Source organism: Coffea arabica, chromosome 8c, assembly GCF_036785885.1.
Source record: "Coffea arabica cultivar ET-39 chromosome 8c, Coffea Arabica ET-39 HiFi, whole genome shotgun sequence".
In the NCBI taxonomy this organism is placed as follows: domain Eukaryota; kingdom Viridiplantae; phylum Streptophyta; class Magnoliopsida; order Gentianales; family Rubiaceae; genus Coffea; species Coffea arabica.
The window spans coordinates 33,057,398-33,078,283 of NC_092325.1; the positions used below are offsets into that span (position 1 = coordinate 33,057,398).

At 36.4% G+C, this 20,886-nt stretch overlaps 1 protein-coding gene and 1 long non-coding RNA gene across 2 annotated transcripts; one reads left to right on the forward strand and one right to left on the reverse strand.

Annotated features, from left to right (window-relative positions):
- The first annotated feature begins 721 nt into the window (after positions 1-721).
- LOC113705933 (uncharacterized) lies at positions 722-6,154 on the forward strand. The gene is made up of 8 exons (XM_027227834.2): positions 722-800; positions 1,127-1,191; positions 1,938-2,023; positions 2,178-2,352; positions 3,510-5,352; positions 5,444-5,648; positions 5,732-5,886; positions 6,003-6,154. The coding sequence occupies exons 1-8, from the start codon at positions 722-724 to the stop codon at positions 6,152-6,154; spliced, it is 2,760 nt and encodes a 919-aa protein (XP_027083635.2).
- An 11,610-nt stretch (positions 6,155-17,764) lies between these two features.
- LOC140013255 (uncharacterized) lies at positions 17,765-19,794 on the reverse strand. Its single transcript, XR_011820338.1, has 2 exons — positions 19,545-19,794; positions 17,765-17,936 (listed from the first exon to the last, which is right to left on the reverse strand). It is a non-coding gene; the product is annotated as an uncharacterized lncRNA (long non-coding RNA).
- Positions 19,795-20,886: the final 1,092 nt, after the last annotated feature.

Sequence of the window (20,886 nt, forward strand, 5' to 3'; positions counted from 1 at the left end):
TTGGAACTTGTTTCATATGGCGTGTAATTTATGGTTTCACTACACACGTGAGTAAGACCTTAGAATGGAAGTACATATCATTATATCAAGAAGTATTACTTTAGTCGTGTGCGTAGATTTTCTTAAGTATCATTCGAGGAGAGAGAAGAGTAAATATACTTGGATGACTTAGATGCGTGAGAATTTACAGGTTGTGGATAGTTGAGCTTCAAATTCTGATTTGCTACTTATTTAGATGCTTGAGCTGTTGATAGGCTAACAGTCAGGATTAAGAAAATGGATGAATAAAAAGTTTGGAAGAGATGCGTATAGAAATAGAAGTTCTTCACAAGGAGTTGGAATTCCAAACTAAATTGGCTGAATTCTGGGAAGAAAAAAAAAAGTCGAGAACTTAGGGTTGAAGATGGGATCCAATGTTTGACCGCCAATTTGAGATATTAAAAGTTGTGAGATTTGGGTGAGTGAAAGGAAATATTTGATGGCTTGAATGAGCCTAACGATTAAGGACCGGATGTTATATTTGGAATGGATGCTTGAGGCTCTATATACATAGATTATTGAGATTTAAACGATGAGACTATTAAGAACAAATACTCCATAGTCTCACATAAACGAGAATTATAATCAAGGGTCAGGAGCAGCGAATAAGGGATTTAAAGTAGAATTACTACCAACCGGAAATCCTAGAAACTGATGTGCTTAAAGCCACTTCCAATTCAAGATGGGGATGCTTGAATTTTCAGTTATGCCAATTGGGTTGACTAATGTATTAGCAGCAATTATTGCATTAATGCATCAAGGTTTTAAATCGTAATAGGATTAATCTGTGATGGCATTTATTGATGACGTATTGATATACCCTAAAGTTGGAGAAGGTCATGAAAAAAAATAAAAATAATACCTGATGGTAGTTTTACAAATGCCGAGAGAACGCTAACTTTTGTTAAATTCAATAAATGTGAGTTCGATGGGAAGAAATAGCCTTTCTAAGTTGTATAATATCTAAGGAAGAGATTGTTGTTAACGCAGCAGCTTAAGTGGAAGCTATTTAAGAGGAAATGACTAGAAAATCTTACCGAAATTTGGAGTTCTTCGAGGTAGTTGAATATCACCTTGGTTTGATCAGGGACTTCTAAGGATACGAGACTTGGCAAGTTATTTGAGATTCTAAATGTGAGGAAGAATTTGAAGGTGAAAATCGTTTAACCAGTGCACTTGTGTTGGCTTTACCGAGTGGATGAGGTGATTTTGTGATTTATACAGATGGTTCAAAGGATGGTTTAGAATGTATATTAATAATATATGATGAGGTGATTGTATATGCCTTCTGAAAGTTAAAATCTCCCGAAAGAAAGTAATCAACTCATGATTTGGAGTGAGTTGGAAAACGTAAGTCAATGATTGATCTGATAGGCTTAACCATAGTTATTAAACCCGGCCCGGCCCGGCGGTCGAACCGGTGACCCGGTCATGAAACCGGGCCGGATTACTAGTTAGATCGGAATTGCAAAGAACCCGCCTAGACTCGTTCGACTCGGACGGTTGAACCATGGAACCGCTAGAACCGGCGGTTATTGATAAATCCGGTGGGTTTTGGCAATTTTTTTGAAGTTACCATTTTACCCAATTCTTTTATTTTGACCATTCACAGTACATGGGCATTATCATCTTTTCGCTACACTTTTAGCCAATTAGAAGAGAAAATCAGAAAAATTGAAGAGGGATTCGGGCATTTGGGCATTCGGCCGTCATTGGGGATTTAGGCATTTAGGGATTCTTTTCTTCTTTGTTTCTCTTGAGAAGTGAGAACGAATTGAGATTTGAGAACTTCTTGAGCATTTAAGGATTCGGCAAGCAATGTTCCAATTTTTCGGCTTTCAATTTTTCAGGGCTACAGCTTTCAATTTTTCTTTCCTTTGCTTTGCTAATTGCTCTAGCCTCTGAGAGTGAAGTTCGAACTTGCCGCAGCCGCTGCTAGAATTCTTCTAGGAAGCGCCGCTGCCACCGAAGCTGCCATTGAAGGGTGAAGCTTTGTTGCCGGTTGCAACTGGACACACACCACGGCACCTTGGAAGTTCGAAGTTGCCGCAGCCGCTGCCGCCTGCCAGAATTCTTCCAGGAAGCGCCGCTGCGACCGAAGCTGCCATTGAAGGGTGAAGCTTTGTTGCCGGTTGCAGTTGGACACACACCACGGCACCTTGGAAGTTCGAAGTTGCCGCAGCCGCTGCCGCCTGTCAGAATTCTTCTAGGAAGCTGCCGCTGCCACCGAAGCTGCCATTGAAGGCTGAAGCTTTGTTGCCGGTTACAGCTGGACACAGACGGACAGACCACAGCACCAGTGAAGCCTTGAAGGTAACTAAAACGGAAATTTAACTGATGACATGCTTCAAGAAAGTGGAAATTTAACCTTTGACATTTTAATTACGTCTGTTGCCGAAGGCCACGAACCCATTCTGTTAAAAAAAAGAGGTTGAGCCATATTTCACCTTGCAAATACCTCAAGCCCAAGTTTAACAGCTAATTCGAGAGTATTTGAAGCTAAGTATTCAAGAATATCCCTAATCCATAAAAAAAAAATTAAATCTCAGCTATTCCTCAATATTGGCTCAGCTGAATTGCAAAATGTACCACCAAAAAAAAATGACAGATAACTGATGCGACATAGATTCTTGCATTAGCATGTGACTATATTTTATTTGAGTACATACATCGAATTTCTGCTCTAAATTAAACCATGCCAAATAATCTGAATTGAGTTTTGTTTCAACGTTGATTTAGATCAATTGCATGTGAATTGGTCTTGCCAAAAATAATTAGGATACGTGAACATTAGCTATTCGATAGATTATGTTTAATATTATCCAACAAAAAATTTAAAAAGAAAGGCATTGGGAAAGGTTGTGTAACTTGTGTTACAAAATAAAATCTATATAAGTTTTTTTTAATTATTAGTCTTGCACAATTAAATTAGTCGAGACACCTTGAATTACCAAAAAATTTTATGATATTAATGGCTAATATGCAGCTCGGGGCAAATATTTTTTGATTGCATATACAAAGGACATTCACTTCTTATAATATTTGTAGTAATAACTCATAGTACCTTCTTTTCTCTTTTCCTTTTTCATCTTCTTCTATATGTAGTAAGGGAATGCCATATATAATTTAGTAGTTTTTCTTTCCAAAAAAAAAAGTGATATAGAGAAATCAATATACAAGATACAATAAACAAAGGTTGTTTAATTCTTCTTGTGATTCCTCCCATAGCTTGAATCTTGATACCATATTTCATTTCATTCCCCAAACATCAAAATCATGAATAGTGATATGGATCCATCTCAATCGAACTTTCAAGGGATAATGACAGTAAGGCATTTAGCTTTCCATTATGTTTGCATTTAAGTTTCACTTTTTCGTTTCTGAATTAGAAAGCATATATAAATGTCATTTTCCTAGCTATAAATGTTATTTTTTTAAATAAAAGATATGTTTTATTACTTTTCAGATAGCTTGTAATGGACTCTATTGGAGAAACACCGTCTCAAACACCAAGTGCAGAACCAACACCTAGTACATCAAATTCTCAAAATCAACCTCTAACAAGGGGAAAGACAGACCCTGCATGGTCTCATTGTAGAGAAGATTCTGTGTCCAACAAAAAAGTTAAGTGCTTGGTATGTATTCATTGTGGAAAAAGAATTCGAGGAGGTGGTATCAATCGATTCAAACAGCACCTTGCAGGCTTAAAAGGGGAGACAACACCTTGTCTGAAGGTTGATGAACAGATTAGATTTGAAATGCTAGAAAACTTGAAAGCTGTGGAAAGCAAGAAAAGAAGCTTGAAAGAACGCTCAAGGGGAAGTGATTTATATGGTCAAGATCTAAGACAACATGAAGAGGAGGTATACATGCAAGATGTAGAAGATATTCAAGAGATTCAACCACCTCCCACTAGTGAAGTTTCAAAAGGAAAAAAAGTTCTTCAACAACACAAAAAAGGAAAAACAATAGGGACTTTTTTTATGCCAAGAGCTACTCCAGGAGGTCAACCATCCATCAAAAGTGTGATGCAAAGCAAAGAAACTAAAGAGAAGGTTGACTTGGCAGTTGCGAAGTGGATGATTGATGCTTCCATTCCCTTCAATGCAGCAAACTCTGCATATTATCAAACAATGTTTGATGCTGCTTGTTCTTTTGGGGCTGGTTACAAAGCGCCTAATTTCTATGACTTGCGTGGCTATTTATTGACAAAAAATGTTGAGCAAGTTAAGAATTTTGTTAATAGCTTTCGTACAAGTTGGAAAGAAACTGGATGTACTATTATGGCTGATGGATGGACTGACCAACAAAGGAGAACTCTCATCAACTTTCTAGCTTATTGTCCTAGAGGAACTATTTTTCTGAAATCAGTTGATGCCTCGGATGCTTCTAAGACTGCAGAGATGTTGTATAAGTTGTTTAGAGAAGTGGTTTTATTTGTTGGGGTGGAAAATGTGGTACACTTCGTCACTGACAATGCTGCCAATTATGTTGCTGCAGGAAGATTATTAGAAAGGGAATTTCCAACACTTTATTGGTCTCCATGTGCTGCTCATTGTCTAAATTTGATGCTACATGATATGGGCAAGTTAGATGAGGTTAGTAAAGTGGTTGGACATGCTTCAAAAATAACAAAATACATTTATAATCATTGTTATCCATTGCATTTGATGAGAAAACACACTGGTGGAAAAGAAATTATTCGGCCTGCTCCTACACGTTTTGCTACTAATTTCATTGCATTGCAAAGTATTTTAGTGCAAAAAGATGCTTTAAGAGCTATGGTGACTTCAAAAGAATGGACTCTTTCAGCATATGCTAAGGAGAGTAAAGCAAAAAAATTTGTGGATCTTGTGCTAGATTCTATATTCTGGAAAGAATGTGCTATAATAGTTCAATTAACTGAGCCTCTTGTTCGAGTTCTAAGAATTGTTGATAGTGATGAAAGGCCTGCTATGGGATACTTGTATGCTGCCATGCATAGAGCCAGAGAAGAGCTTTTGAGAAGATTCACAAGAAAAAAAAAAACAGTTGATCCTTATTTAAGAATAATTGATTCAAGATGGGATAGTCAGCTTCACAAAAATCTTCATGCTGCCGGTTATTGGCTCAATCCTGCTTATCAATATAATTCTCTTGATTTGGAAAAGCACAGGCATGCAACATCAGGACTTTTGGATGTGATTGAGAGATATTCTTATGCAAATCCTGATTTGATGAGTAATTTGACCGGAGAGATGAGATTATTTCGTAAAGCTGAAGGTGATTTTGGTAGAGTCTCTGCTATACGAGATCGTGATGTCATGCTTCCAGGTACCCAAAAATTAACTTCATTTTTATTGATGATTTGATTTTAATTGTAAAATATTATATTCTGACTTTTTTCCTTTATTTATTGCAATAGATGAATGGTGGACATGTTATGGTAGCACTGCACCTAATTTGCAAAAACTAGCTATACGTGTTCTAAGCCAAACTTGCAGTGCTTCTGGCTGTGAAAGGAATTGGAGTTTATTTGAGCATATCCACTCAAAGAAGAGAAATAGATTGGAGCATCAAAGACTAAATGATTTGGTTTATGTACACTACAATTTAAGACTACAACAAAGGTAAACTACATTTTGCAATCTGATTTTTGTTTTAATATGACGACATTTGTTATTTAACTAGTTTTAATGTTTTGTATTATTAGAAATGCAAGGGGTAGAAATTATGATCCTATTGATTTTGAGGACTTCAGCGCCAATGAAACTTGGATTTTGGATGATGAACCTTCACAATTAACTCCAGTTGAATTAGAAAGCTTTAGGAATGAAATAGCTACATTTGCTATCAACCGACAAAGTGGTGAGTTATTCTATTTGAGCCATATGCTTGCTTATTCTTTGTTAGTTTGTTTTTCGTTTTTGGCTAAATATTATCTAAATTTAGAGAATAATTCATTGATTTTTGTACTTATGTAGATGAAACTCTAAATTTGGATGATTTGGACACTGGAGATGAAGATGAGACCAATAATGAAGAGAATGTTGAAAGAAATGATCTTAATGTGGGCTGTGATGTAAATGAATTTGGTGGTACTGAATTTGGCAGAAGTTGGGAACCATGGGCATGAATAATAGATGGAGTGAACTACTCAAGTGATAATTGTGGTGTTGTTTATGTTCATGACTTTATGTTTGGTTGTATTGAATTGGTCGTTTATGACTTATGTTTCATGGTTTGATACTTATATTTATCATTTATATTTGTGTGTAATTTACTGATTTTAGTTTGAATTCATGAATTGTTGATCACATATGGTTATGGATTATGTGTGTGAAATGAATTATGAACTATGAACTATGAACAGGTTATAACTTGTTGGGATTTAAGAATTTCTGTAATTATATTATAATTTACATGATTATTTAATTATATTATATATTTTTTTATTATATATTGTGACCCAACGGTTCAACCAGTGATCCACCGGTTGAACCACTGACCCGTCAACCCGGTCCTCTTGCCGGGTTGATGTCCGGGTTGGTTTTAATAACTATGGGCTTAACCATGAAGGGAATGATATTGTTCTAAGTATGAATTTCGAGGACGAAATTCCTTACAAGGAGGGGAGGATGTGAGGACCCGAAAATTTTCTTATTTTTATAGCATATTACTGGAATATTTAAATGATTATTCATTCATTTTCTTCGAATTATTTATTTTGACCATTTTAAATCCATTTATATGGAACGACGCCTCTTTATATTTTTAAAATGTTTTGTTGAAAAATTCGCTTTTCGAAAATTTGTTTAGTCCGGAACGACGGGTGCACGTTTTTCTAGGCTATACTTGAATCGGGAGTGTATTAATATTGGAGAATTAAGAATGATCAATAATAGATTAAGAAAGGTTAATTGAGAAATTAATACTCAATTCACGTGAGAACTCGTAAAATTATTATTTTTAAACCCCTAATTTTGGCTCAATTAATTATCTATTTGGATTTTTGCCCCGAATATTATTTTCTATCCTTATTAGACCTAAATATATGGAATTATAGTTTCATTATATTTTTAAAATGACTTGTTTTAAAAATTAATTTTTTGGAAGATCGTTTAGTAAAAATAGCGAAAACGTGTTTGGAAATTTTAACCGATTGAGAGTACAATAAGTTTGAAAATTTGGAGACATGTACAATGGTTTTAAAATAGGTAAATTTAGGTTTAAGTACTCAAGTGATAGTTGGTGGTACGATCGTTATAAGAATTTCTTGAAGGTTTCATTTTATCGCGCCTAAATTGGAAATACGCGTTTTCACACGCGCGCTTAATTGTGGGACTTTAGACCATTATTTTGGGACAATTAAGAGTGAATAATATTTGTATAAATATAAGTGCATTAGAGGTTTAGTGCACTAGTGAAATAAATGCAAGAGAAATCGAGCACAAAACGCGAGCGTATGCGCACTATTTGCGGTTGACTTTTGCGCATCTAAACTCTTAATCCTTAAGCTTCCTTCGTAAGCCAAAAAGTCAGACCAAACTTCTCTTTCTCCTAGCTCTCTTGGCCAGCCATCAAGCTGCAAAGAAACAACCAAAGTTCTTCAACTTTTCGCTCTAAAATCTTGCTCAAATCACTATCAAATCCTCTCAAATTTTAACACTACTTAGCTTAAAACTTGGAGATTTCATCTAGCTAAAAAGGGGGAGCTTTTCATGGTTCATTTAGGAGCAAGGAGGGGCCGAAATTTCTGACTTGTTCATCGACCAAAGTAGGTAATGATCCACTCTAAAATTCTTGTCCTATGGAAGTTAAATTACACTTATGAGCTTGAATTTTCATATGGGTTGTTGTTGTTGTTGAAAAAATTGGAAGGTGGTCTCTATGAACTCCCACCCTTTGTCTTGATGGCTGATGTGATGATTAATGTTGGGTTTAATGTTGGATTAGTGCCTAAATTAGTGGTTTATTGGTGGAAAATTGATGGAAATTCATGAAGGATGCAAAGGCCAAATCTGACCATTTTGCCCCTGCTTTGTTCGGCCACTTTAATGCGAAACTTTGAGGATTTAATGGCTTGATTGTGTTGTTTACATGTTGTAGTAGTTGTATAAAAATTTTCATTGAAAAATACTGAGTTTTGGCTGGTCAAATGAATTTATTTCCCAAAGCTAGTAATCTGGAAACTGATTCCGTAATGCTCAGACCAGTGTTTGTATTTTGTCCATAACGCCGTGCTCCGATGTTGAAATCAAGTACCGTCAATGGCATTTGAAACTAGACATTCCCACCTTTCCAACGGTATAAAATGCACATTCTGGTTCCATGTGTGTGAGCTGCACCACTCTTCTGAATTCAGCTGTTCTGTTTCTCTGTTCTGCTGAAATGAAATACAGAAGCTGTGATTTGAAGCTCGATTTCGAGCTAGTTGTGTGCCGAAATTCAAAATGATTTCTTCTGTGAAATTATAACTCTATGAATCTATTTTCCAACGCCATAAACTATGTCCAATTCCGAGTTAATTTGAGTGATTTATGATCAAAATACGGAACCTGCCCTGCTCTTGATAACCCTCACTTTTGGACAGATTTGATGCAAGGCTTGGTGTAGACTTGCTAACTGAATATTTTTGGTGCTAAACACTTATGAAATGTGCCAAGAATGTTCCTTAGGCTTTGCCTACACTAATGAGCCATGTTTGAGGAGTTTTTCCTTGACCGAATGTTTGGAATGGAAAACAAAAGGCTCAAGGCAGTTTTGTCTTAGGATTTTTGAAACTTTGGTTGTTTGATTGATGACCTTCCCGAAGGTATTTTTCCACGAAAATTGATAGAGAGATACCCTTCATATAAAAGTACTATACTGCAAAATTTAGTACCAATCCAAGTCCGTTTCGACACTTAACTAAAGGTCCGAAGTCGGAAACCCAAATCTGGAAATTGTTCAACAGTCTTGAATTTTCCCCAATTTTGAGCTACCATATCTTGGTGCTCGAAACTCCGATCCTTGATCCACTTTTTCTGTTGTATACCTTACTTGCAACTCTAATTGAGTTATGAATTTCAGAGGCTAGCTAGCAACGTGTGAATTCTGCCGAATTTCCAAAGTTAATGAAAAACCAACCCTGGCTCAATTCTGAGTATTCTGGAACAGTAACTTTAAACTCATTTTTGAATACCTTCCACTTAGATTCATGGAAAAGTGTCTTCTAAGAACTTTTAGTACTTACAAAGAGGTTTCCAATGGTACCAAGTTTTCCAATTTTTGACATGTAGAATGTGAGATACGATTTTTCAAAATATCGTATCAAAACTGAAAATTTTTCAAATTCCAAAGGAAGGGAGTTTGCAAGCACTCCTTATCCCTTCGATAGCACTTGAACGTCTTATACTTGATTTTCTAAAATGAAAACTCGATCGCCCTTGTACTTTAAGAAACTTCAGTTGAATCTCGATTTACGAGTAATTGAGGTTTGTTTTCGTGAAATTTCCTTAGATTGTACTAGTGTACAATCTTCCTTGATAATTGGGATATATGAATGATAACACATTATTATTTGTTCAGGCGCACACGAGGACTTTCAAGAGGATCCTACCGTGCACACTTGAACTTCCAGAAAATATTTCTTCTTGATTTGCTCGGTGAGTGTCAAGTGTATGACTACTTGAACTCTATGGATTTGATTCATGCTTGGCTTACCTGATTACATGCTTAGCCTACTTGGTTTTGAAAAATGGAGTCGAGTGTGTTCTTTATCGCACTCGTTCTCATTTGAAACAAATGACTCATGCTTGACATGGGGTGCCTGGTTTACATGACCTGAAATACATGTTTAAACCTGTCAAATGCTTGAATACATGACACGGTAGACTATGGCTGCATACGTCGTTGGAGTGAATCTCCTCGACACTTACATGATACATGGGGGACGCCCAAACTCATAGGCCGACCTTGGAACTCGAGCCGGCATGGGCTTGGTCGGGAACCTTGGTGAGTCATGAGAATCACATGATAAACTTGATCTATTTGAGAGATTTTGCTTGGCATACTCGTGGAGTATAGTCTTATAAATGTCGTGCGGGCCCGAAGCGGTGTAGGGTGGACGGATGAGAAGTAAGTGGTGATCTACGGTTTGGAAATATCAACTCGGTTGACGGAGAGTCATCGCGGGAAGATATACGAATGAACTGGCAAAACAAGTGGAACTTAGCTCCTGAGAGCTACCATATCCTTGAATTGTTTCTGTTTACATTTCGTTGGCTTTATGAATTACTTGTAATTTATCACTTGAACTGTTATTTGGGCTTGCTACCTGAACAACGTGCTTGCATGTGTGTTCTTGGCCTCACGAGCGTTTGGCTCACCCTGTAGATTTGTTTTCCTTAACAGGTTTGAACTCGGAGGTGTATTGGAGAAACCCTCCTGATATGCTTCTGTTTAGGATTTCTATTATATTTTGGTTATGCCATTGGTTTTGGATTGTACTTTTGAAATTGAAATGTGACTTTTGGGGCGTGATGTATATTTGAAAAATTATGATGTACTTTGAACACCTGACGTGCGGGCTGGATAATGGATAACTATTGTTAAGATTGAACGCTTCCGCATTTACTGTATTTAAGTTTTACTTGTGTTGTGTAGATCGATAATAAGTTTGAATGGAATTGCTTGAGTCCTGGCGAGAGTTAGGCAGGCGTCCCGCGAATACCCTTTGGTTCGCCTTAGGGAGAAGTGGGGGCGTCACACAAGAAGTGAAAATCATGAGGCATGTGAGTTACCTTAGTGTTTTGAATTCCACGAGCTATAAAGTGTCAAACACAGTTGGAACGTTAACTCGCTTCAATGGGTGTCAATACAAGCTGCAACTAAAAAAAAAAGGAAAAAAAGACAAAAAAAAGAAAAAAAAACTCATAAGAAGGATGCATTTCCAAGAAAGTCGCAATGCATGTGCTGGTGAGCATTTCATGTCAGTTATCAATTAAATTGATATGAAAAGCAAAAAAAAAAAAAGTGAAAAAAAAAATCATCATCAACGACAAATTTTGCCTTGCTTCACAAGAAAGACATGCAAGACAAAGATTTGGAAGCGTACCATGGTAAGAGAAAGGAGTGACCCAAAAAAAAAATCTCAAAAAAAAAAAGAAACATTTTTTTCTCTCTTTCCAAGGTGGAAATAAATCAAGTTTTGACAGATCTCAATGAAATTTGGCGGACATTTATTACTCGACCAACATGTAGTTTTCAAAAGACAGTAAAGATGATTACCTTCAGGGTGCACGTGTGAAACAGGTTTCTTCTTCAAATATTGTGGTAGTCTTCAGTAAAGATGTTTGTCACAGCTTCAAGACAAAAACATGTCTTGTGCGGCTTTATAAGAGGTGCTTGGATGAATCATTTTAAGAAGTTTTAAATTTTGGACAGCTACTAAATTCAGTGATTACCATTTAATTTTTTGGAATCACATGAATTTGGTTCCTAAGATTAACTTCAAAAGCTGAAAGTCGGTTTAGGAAGCTCTTGAAATTCGGCAGTCAGAGGTGCTTGGATGAATCATTTTAAGAAGTTTTAAATTTTGGGCAGCTACTAAATTCAGTGATTACCATTTAATTTTTTGGAATCACATGAATTTGGTTTCTAAGATTAACTTCAAAAGATGAAAGTCGGTTTAAGAAGCTCTTGAAATTCGGCAGTCAAAGGTTGCCAACATTTGTTTTGGAAGTACATTTTCGATTTAGGAAGTGTTGAAACTTTGCGAATTCCATATTGCCAAGTGCCAAAAGCAAGATTTGGTAGTCAGCGACCTAAGAGCAAACTCCAAATTTCGGCATATAGTTTTCACGCAGAAACTCACATCGCATAACGAGATGGGAGTTTCTAATTTTGACTGGTCAAAGCTGTGGTCTGGTATTGCGGGGCGGCATTTCCAAAGACTACTAAATTAAGAATTGAAAGATTCAAAGTGGAGACTCGTGACCATTGCCTATTCAATTGGAATTTGAGATGCAATTCTTCAATTGATATGAATGATTCTCTGCTAGACAAAGAATGGGTCACCCATATGCCGAACGCTTGAAGCATCTAATTTGGTTTGACTTTAAGTCAACAGTAAAGAGATTGATACTTCAAGTCTTGCCTCCAGCGATTGCATGCAATGCTTCGCCAAGTCTTGAAGTGGGGGCATTTGTAGACAAAGAAAATTTATTTAATTTATTTAGTCAAGATTTATTTAAATTAAATTGATCTTGGTTAAATTAAGTTAAATTGTAGAAGTCCATTATGTTTTGAACTTGCAGATTGGGCCAATATTATATGTGTTATTAAATCAAATTAAATTTGCAATGCCCATTTAAGTGGAAGTGAATTAATTGATTTATTAATTTACAATGGACTATTTGGGTTGACCCATTATTTAAGCCCAAGTTAAATGGATTTCTTGAGTAACAAGTGATCCAAAATGCAGGAAGATTCTGAGGGTTTTCTTGAAGACCTAACCTACATATTTTGGCTATAAATAGAGGTCTTCCCTTAAGGCAAAGACATAAGAAAAATCCCTAACTTTCGGAGAAACTCTGTCAAATTTTCTCAAGAGCTTTCTTCCTCAAATCCAAGTCCAAATCAAGTCAAACAAATCCTCCTACTATCGGTGTTGAAGACTTGAAGTTCCAAGTGTTTGACGCCATCATTAAATCAATCGTTTTCTACGCCGAAATTGTAGGAAACACCCTTTCGATTGGAGAACAAGTCTTTTCGACCCTTCAATTGAAACTATTCGAAGAAAAGAATCAGGGGATTAATTTCTTTGATTCAAGAACTTTCAAAGATTGTAACCTGCTTATTATTTGATTTAATCAATTTGATATTTGTGCGAATTTTCTTGTCTTTTATTTTAGGCAACAAAATTTGTGCTTACAATTATTTCTACATCATTCTATCATTTTGCTTATTGTTTTATTTATTTATTTATTTTATTATTTTTTTCCCTAATTTTTCAATTTTATAGGAATTCAATTATGTATTTAATTTAACCATTTATTTGTTATATAGAATATTTCTAATAACAACTTAAATGTAATGATATAAATTCGAAGTGTACCCATAAATTTCCCGAGTTCTCACAAAACCTCCTCCCGACGCTTTGCCATGTTTCATGCTAGCATCTGATTTGTTAAACCGGCCAGAAGCTCCCAATTGCTCAAAAAACCTGCCCACATGCCACATTATATTGTCAGCGCTCCAAAGCATATTCCGAAATCGCACGTGGTTTCTTGCTAGCCAGAGAAACCAGCACACCACTATTGTGTTAAAACCCAGATATGATCCTTCGATGCTTTAGAATTCGAAAAAAAACCATGTGATGAACAATAAAGCCAAACTTATACTACTATGCAACATAAACCGAAATCTACTTGAGAACCTGCCCCAAACTGCCGTTGCAATCAGCCCCTCAAAAAACACGTGCCAAGCAAATTCCTCCGCAGCGTAGCAACAACGACACGTTGAAAGGAAGCTTAAGCCTTGTGAACGTAATGTAACCTCCAAAGGAAGAAAATTGTGTACCAACCGCCATGCAAAAAAGGATATTTTTGCTGGTAAGACTGAACCGCATAGCAAAGAATCCATGAGGGACAAGTTCCTTTTTTGCCACACCAGCTCCCAAGCGGATTTAATGGTGAAGATACCTGATTGTGAAGGAACCATACCATTCTGTCTGCCTGGTCAATTTGAGAGTAGACATCTTGGATAGGCCGAACCACGTGAACTAGAACCCACTGCAAAAGACGTTGCTCATTCCATGCCTCACTTGCACAGAACTCTGATACTAAAAAATATGATGGATTAGGCTTGTCCAAAATGTTACACAAAGGCTCATCAAATAGCCATCTATCCCTCTAGAAATCCACAAATCCCTCTCCCAATGACCATTGAATATTCTCCTCCATCAACCGCTAAATCTTCATGAGGTGTCTCCATAAAGCTGTGGGTCGAGGGTAAGAGGCCAAGAATGGAGGAAGACCCCTTATGTATTTTTCATGCATAAAATCAGCCCACATTGAGTCCTGTTGCCGAAGTTTCCACCAAAGTTTACACGCAAAAGCTGTAGACATATCCTCAAATGATCGAAAGCCCAGACCACCATCCTATATCGGGAAACACACCTTATCCCAAGATCACCAGCGTATTCGTCGATTCTCCGAATTTTGGTCCCATAAAAAGGTGTTACAGATCCTACCCAGCCGAAGTAGAATAGCTTTTGGCGGTTTTAAAACCTGAAGTAAGTACATTGGCAATGATGCTAGAACACGTTCAATTAACACCAATTTTTCCCTTGCTGAAAGCAATTTTGTACTCCAATGCCACAGTCTCGCCATCGTCTTGCCAAGAATGCCATCAAGCAAAACACAACGTGACCGACCCCTATAGATCGGAGCGCCCAAGTATGTGAAAGGGAGATCATGCTTTTGAAACCCTAGCATTTCTGACACCAATTGCACCTGTTCGTTACTCACCCTTGAGGAAATAAAAAAGAAGCTCTTGTGTACATTCACTTGTTGGCCCGAAACTGCTTGATAATAACCCAAAAAAGTGTTGACAGCACTCAAAAGAGTCCGGCGAACTTCTAGTAAAAATCAACATATCATTTGCAAAATCAAGATAAGGAACTCTGGTAGCTGCAGAGACATAAAAACGATTTTCCTTGAGAGCGAGTGTATGTTGAAGGCCACGACCTAGGTATGCCACGACCAGAACAAATAAAGCCGGTGATAAAGGATCACCCTGCCTCATTCATCGAGTTGACTTGAAGAAACTCGCTAGCTCCCCATTGATCAAGACAGAAAACTAATTGTTCGAAACCACTCGAAAAATAACATCAATCACTTGCTCCCGAAAGCCAAAGTTGCATAGCATAAATAAAAGAAATGGCCACTCCACCCTATCATACGCTTTCTCCATATTTAACTTCAGCATGATATTCGAGTACCATAACTTCCTGTCCAGTTCCTGAACCAATTCCTGGGCAAGCAAAATATTATCCGTTATACCTCGACCTGGTACGAATCCAGTTTGCCAAGGGGACATGAGCTTAGACCAAAAAACCCCATTCGATTAGATAAGATTTTAGAGATAATTTTAGACTTCACATTGCACAAACTAATTGGTCTAAAATCCTTCCAAAGAGTTGCTCCTTCAATCTTAGGCAACAACACAATGGAGTTGCATGTCCTATAACTGGTTTATCTGATGTATGATAAAGGTGATGTAATTTCTTATCTTATACTTACATTAGATTACTTATTGTAACATGCATTACTTGTCATGTATTAACTATATCAACCGACAACATTGGTGTTTCAACTCATTTTATGACTGTTAAGTATCAAGTGCATTAATACCATAAAGTCTGTAGGATTTCAAGCAATGATTGTTTTTGTTTCAATTTCATATTTATAGACTGTCCTTTTTCCTTTATTTAACTCAAGTTTAGTAATAAAATATATGTTTCCTTTTTTTTTAGTGTAAGTGGGAGGACTTGAACCCGAGACCTGTCGCTTACACTCCCTCCCCCCATACCACCCAACCCATCCCTCCCCCCCAAAAGGTTTCCAATTTCTTGACAACATTTTTGTTTGCTTACCTATCAAAATTATTTAAGTTATGTAGACAAATATTTATTCTATAACTTAAACTATTCATTAATTTAGTTTCAACAAAGATCAATACACAAATTTGTCTTTGATATTGAAAAAGTACTAAGATACTCCATAGCAAAATCCATTACAAAAATATGGCCATTATGAATAAGCCAGAATGAGTCACTAGAATACATTAAAAGTAAAAGAAAAATAAACTACAAGTTCTTCTACTATCTTTATTTTTTAATTTCTTTTCCAATAGAAAATAGGTGAGATTATTGTTGAATACTTCCACCTTTCCTTTCCAATAGAAATAACCAACTTTAAAATTCTGATAAAGCATTTTATGTTAAAGTATTAGTACCTCAATTGTGAATCCATCATCAAGTGAAATACTTCTACAAATGAAATAGATATATCAAATACAATCATACAAATCTGAATCAAGATATACCATCTATAAAAGACAGAACAAACTGACTTGAGGCACCAAACTTTCACCAACCACTCTTCTTCCAATCGATCCCATCTGAAATCCAAAATATTCATGAGTTAATTTTCAACATTTGAACTTGACTCTATAACATTTGAACCTTGACAAAATGTAGAACCTGTCCATAGTATATAAGCTTTGGATTTTGCTAAAAAGAATCAAACTTGAAAGTAAAGATACCTATTTGAAACTTTAAAATGCTATCACATATTACTCAGATATTCAATTCAAATAATTAGGACTTATTCTCCTTCTTCTTCCTTTTCCTTAAAAGGGTTTATTGTTCTTCTATGGTTCACAGTGTAAAGAATGGCATTACGTAATTTTTTGCACATTAAAGATTTTATCTTTTAAAAAAGGGAATTTCGCCATTTTCATCCCTAAATTTTACACTAAATTCAATTTCGTCCTTTATGATTTGTTTTAGCCAATTTAGTCCTCCAACTATTTTGAAGTCTCCAATGTAGGACTTTTGAGGCGGCGGCACCATATTTTACATATTCTGTACAACCGATAATGGGCATATCTGTCCTTTTAAATTAGATTTTTCAATTTAGACAGACCTTTGACCATAATTCTTCTTCTCCGATGAATTTCACTGAAAATTTCATCTGGATTTATTGGAAACTTGTAACGCCCCCACTTCTCCCTAAGGCGAACCAAAGGGTATCCGGGGGACGCCTGCCTAGCACTCGCCAGGACTCAAGGAATTCCATTCAACTTATATCCGGACCACACAATACAAATCGATAACTTAGATACAATAATTGCGGAAGTGTTCAAACTTAATAATAGTTATCCATTCTTCAAACCACCCGTCAGCATACATAATACATTTCGTCCAAAGGTTACATTTCCATACCAAAAGTACAATCCAAAGCCAAAGGCATAAACAAAAGTAATAGCAACCCTAAAACAAAAACACATCAAGAGGACTGCTCCATTTTACCTCCGAACTCAACCTGTTAAGGAAAACAAATCTACAGGGTGAGCAAAACGCTCGTGAGGCCAAGAACACACATGCAAACACATAGTTCAGATAACAAGCCCAAATAACAATTCAGGTATTAGCTTGCAAGTAATTAATAACACCAATAAACTGTAACCAGAAACAATTCAAGGATATAGAAGCTCTCAAGAGCTAAGTTCCACATTTGCCGATATCATTTATATATCTTTCCGTGATGACTCTCCGTCAACCGGATTGATATTTTCATATCCGTAGTTCACCACTTACTTCCCATCCGTCCACCATACACCACTTCGGGCCCGCACTACATTTATAAGGCGATACTATACGAGTATGCCAAGCGAGATCTCTCAATAGATCAAGCTTATCATTTGAGTCTCATGGCTCACCGAGGTTCCCGACCAAGCCCATGCCAGCTCGAGTTCCAAGATCGGCCTATGAGTTTGGGCGTCCCCCATTTGTCACGTAAATGTCGAGGAGATTCACTCCATCGACGTATGCAATCATAGCATACCATTTCATGTATTCAAGCATTTGATAGGTTTAAGCAGACATTTCAAGTCATGTAAACCAAGCAAATCATGTTAAGCATGAGTCATTCGTTTCAAATGAGAACGAGTGCGATCAAGTACACACTCGACTCCATTTTGTCAAAATCAGTTAAGCTAAGCATGAAATCAGGTGAATCAAGCATGAATCAAGACTTTAGGGTTCAAGTAGGCATACACTTGACACTCACCAAGTTATGCAAGCAAGTAAATTGGAGGAAGAGTTCAAACTTCCACAGTAGGGTCCTCTTGGAGGTCCTCGTGCGTGCCTGAGCAAATAATAGTGAATTATCACCCATATCCCAAATATCGAGGAATAATTCGTTCACTAGTATTACTATAGGAAATTCCGTGAAAATGAACCTCAATTACTCGTAAATCGAGGTTCGAGAGAGGTTTGATAACATTCAACAATATTTAAGTCTTTATCTAAGAAATCGGGGATAAAACGTTTAGATAATATCAAAAGAATAAAGAGTTCTTGAAAAACTCTATTTCCTTGAAAGTTGGAAAATTTTCAGTTTTGTTATGAATCTTTGAAAAATCGTAACTCACTCGTTATAAGTCGAGAATTGGAAAACTTTATACCGTTGAAAACCTCTTAGAAAGTACTGCAAGTTCCTAGAATACACTTTTCCATGAATCGAAGTGGAAAGTGCTCAAAAATGAGCCTAAAGTTGCTGTTCCAAATCACCCAGGATTGAGCCGGGGTTGGTTTTTCGCTAACTTTGAAAATTCGGCAGAATTCACTCGTTGCAAACCAGCCCTTGAAATTTATAGCTCAATTAGAGGTGCAAGTAAGGTTTAGGTCAGAATAAACGGATCGAGAATCGGAGTTTCGAGCACCAAGATATGGTAGCTCAAAGTTGGGAAAAATTCAAGACTGTTACAAAATTTCCAGATTTGGTTCCAACTTTCGACCTTTAGTTAAGTGCCGAAACGGACTTGGATTGACCCCAAATTTTGCAGTATAATACTTCCATATGAAGGTTATCTCTCTATCAAATTTCACGGAAAAATACCCTCGGGAGGGGGGTCATTCAATCAACCAAAGTTTGGAAAAATCCTTAAGGCAATCTGTCCAAATCTAAGATTTTCAAAACGAGCAGTCGCCGTATTTTGATCATAACTCTCTCAATTTAACTCAGAATTGGGAATGGTTGATAGTGTTAGAAAATAAATTCATAGGGCTACAACTTCACAGAAGAAATCATTTCAAGTTTCAGCATGCAACTGGTTCAAAATCAAGGCTCAAGTTGCAGCATCATCAAATCATTTCGGCAGAACGGAGAAACAGGACAGCCGACTTCAGATGAATGGTGTGGCTCACACACATAAAACCAGGACGTGCATTATACACCGATAAAAACATGGAAACGTCTAGTTTCAAATGCCGCTAACGACACTTGATTTTGACGTCGGAGTACGGAGTTATGGACGAAATACAACCACTGGTCTGGATTACGGCGAAACCGTTTTCCAGTTTACTAGTTTTTGAAATAAATTCGTTTGAGCAACCAAAACTCAATATTTTTCAACGAAATTTTGTACACAACTTCTACAGCATGTAAAAAAATATAATCAAGCCTTTAAATCCTCAATTATCTGCAGTAAAGTGACCGAACAGAGCAGGGCAAAATGGTCAAATTTGGCCTTTGCTCTCTGCGTGAGTTTTCTAGCAGTTTCCTTCAACAAATCCATAACTTAAACACTAATCTGATATCATAAACTTCATCACGCACAGAATCAGCAACAACCCAAGAGTGGGAATTCATAGAGCCCACTTTTTCCAACAATACCAGCTACTAGAGTGACGATTCTAGCTCAAATGCATAAATCAAACTTCATAAAACAAGTTTGAGGAGTTAGATGGCTACCTACTTTGATGGCTGTTCAGATCAGAAAATTTCGGTCCCTATGAAGCCTGAAGACAGCCGTGAAACTCCTCCCTTTTCCAGCCTAAGTTGTTGTTCGAGTGAAAAGCTAAACGAATGTGAAGTTTGGTGAGAATCTATGGAAGTTTTGGTAGGAATTTGGTTGAGTTTTAGAAGAAAAGAAATGGTGACTTTGGTTGTTCCTTTGCTGCAGTCTAGCCGGCCATTGTAGCAGAGGAAAGGAAATGAATTGCGGTTCCGAAGCCTTTGCGTATAAGAGACGCTTGACGTCAAATCTTTTAATACGTCAAATCAATTATAACTAGTATCCTACACGCGCGTTTTGTGTTCGATTTCTCTTACGTTTGTTGCACTAGTGCATTAAACCTCTAAGGCACTTACATTCATATAAATTTTTATTCATTCTTAATTGTCCCAAAATAATGGTCCAAAGTCCCTCAATTAAGCGCGCACGTGAAAACACGTATTTCTAATTTAGGTGCAATAAAAATTGAAACCTTTGAGAAATTCTTATAACGATCGTACCACTAGCTATCACTTGTATACTTAAACCTAAATTTACCTATTTTAGTACCATTGTACATGTCTCCAAAATTTCGAGCTTATTGTACTCTCAATTGGCTAAAGTGTTTAGACACGTTCTCACTTTTTCGCTAAACAAACTTATAAGAAAATATTTGTTTATTTATCTATATTTTTATTTTATTTATTTATTTATTTTTTTGAAATGAGACACTTTAGAAATATAACGAAACTATAAAACCATGTACTTAGGTCTGATAAGGCTAAAAAATATTATTTGGAATAAATGGCAATTAAATATACAAATGAGCTCGAAATAGGAATTTAAAATAATAAATTTTGCGAGTCCTCACAGGAGTCTAGTATTAATTCCTCAATTAACCTTTCTTAATCTACTATTAATCATTTTTAATTCTCCAATATTAATACACTCCTGATTCAAGTATAGCCTCGAAAACGTGTACTTGTTATTTCGAACTAAACGAATTCTTAAAAAGTGAATTTTCCAACAAAACGTTTTAAAATATAAAAGAGGCGTTGTTCCATATAAATGGATTTTTTTTAAATGGTCGAAATGAATAATTCGGAGAAAATGAGTAAATAAATGTTTAAGTAAACTTGTAATATCCGATAAATAAGAAAATTTTTGGGTCCTCACAAAACTTGCACAAACTCTCTCTCACACACTCAAATCGAGAAACAAAATCCATGACAAAAAAAATAGAAAACCAAGAACCAAAAGGAAAATTGAAGCAAATTTTGAAGGAGAAATCTCTCTCATACAGAATTTTAGATCTACTCA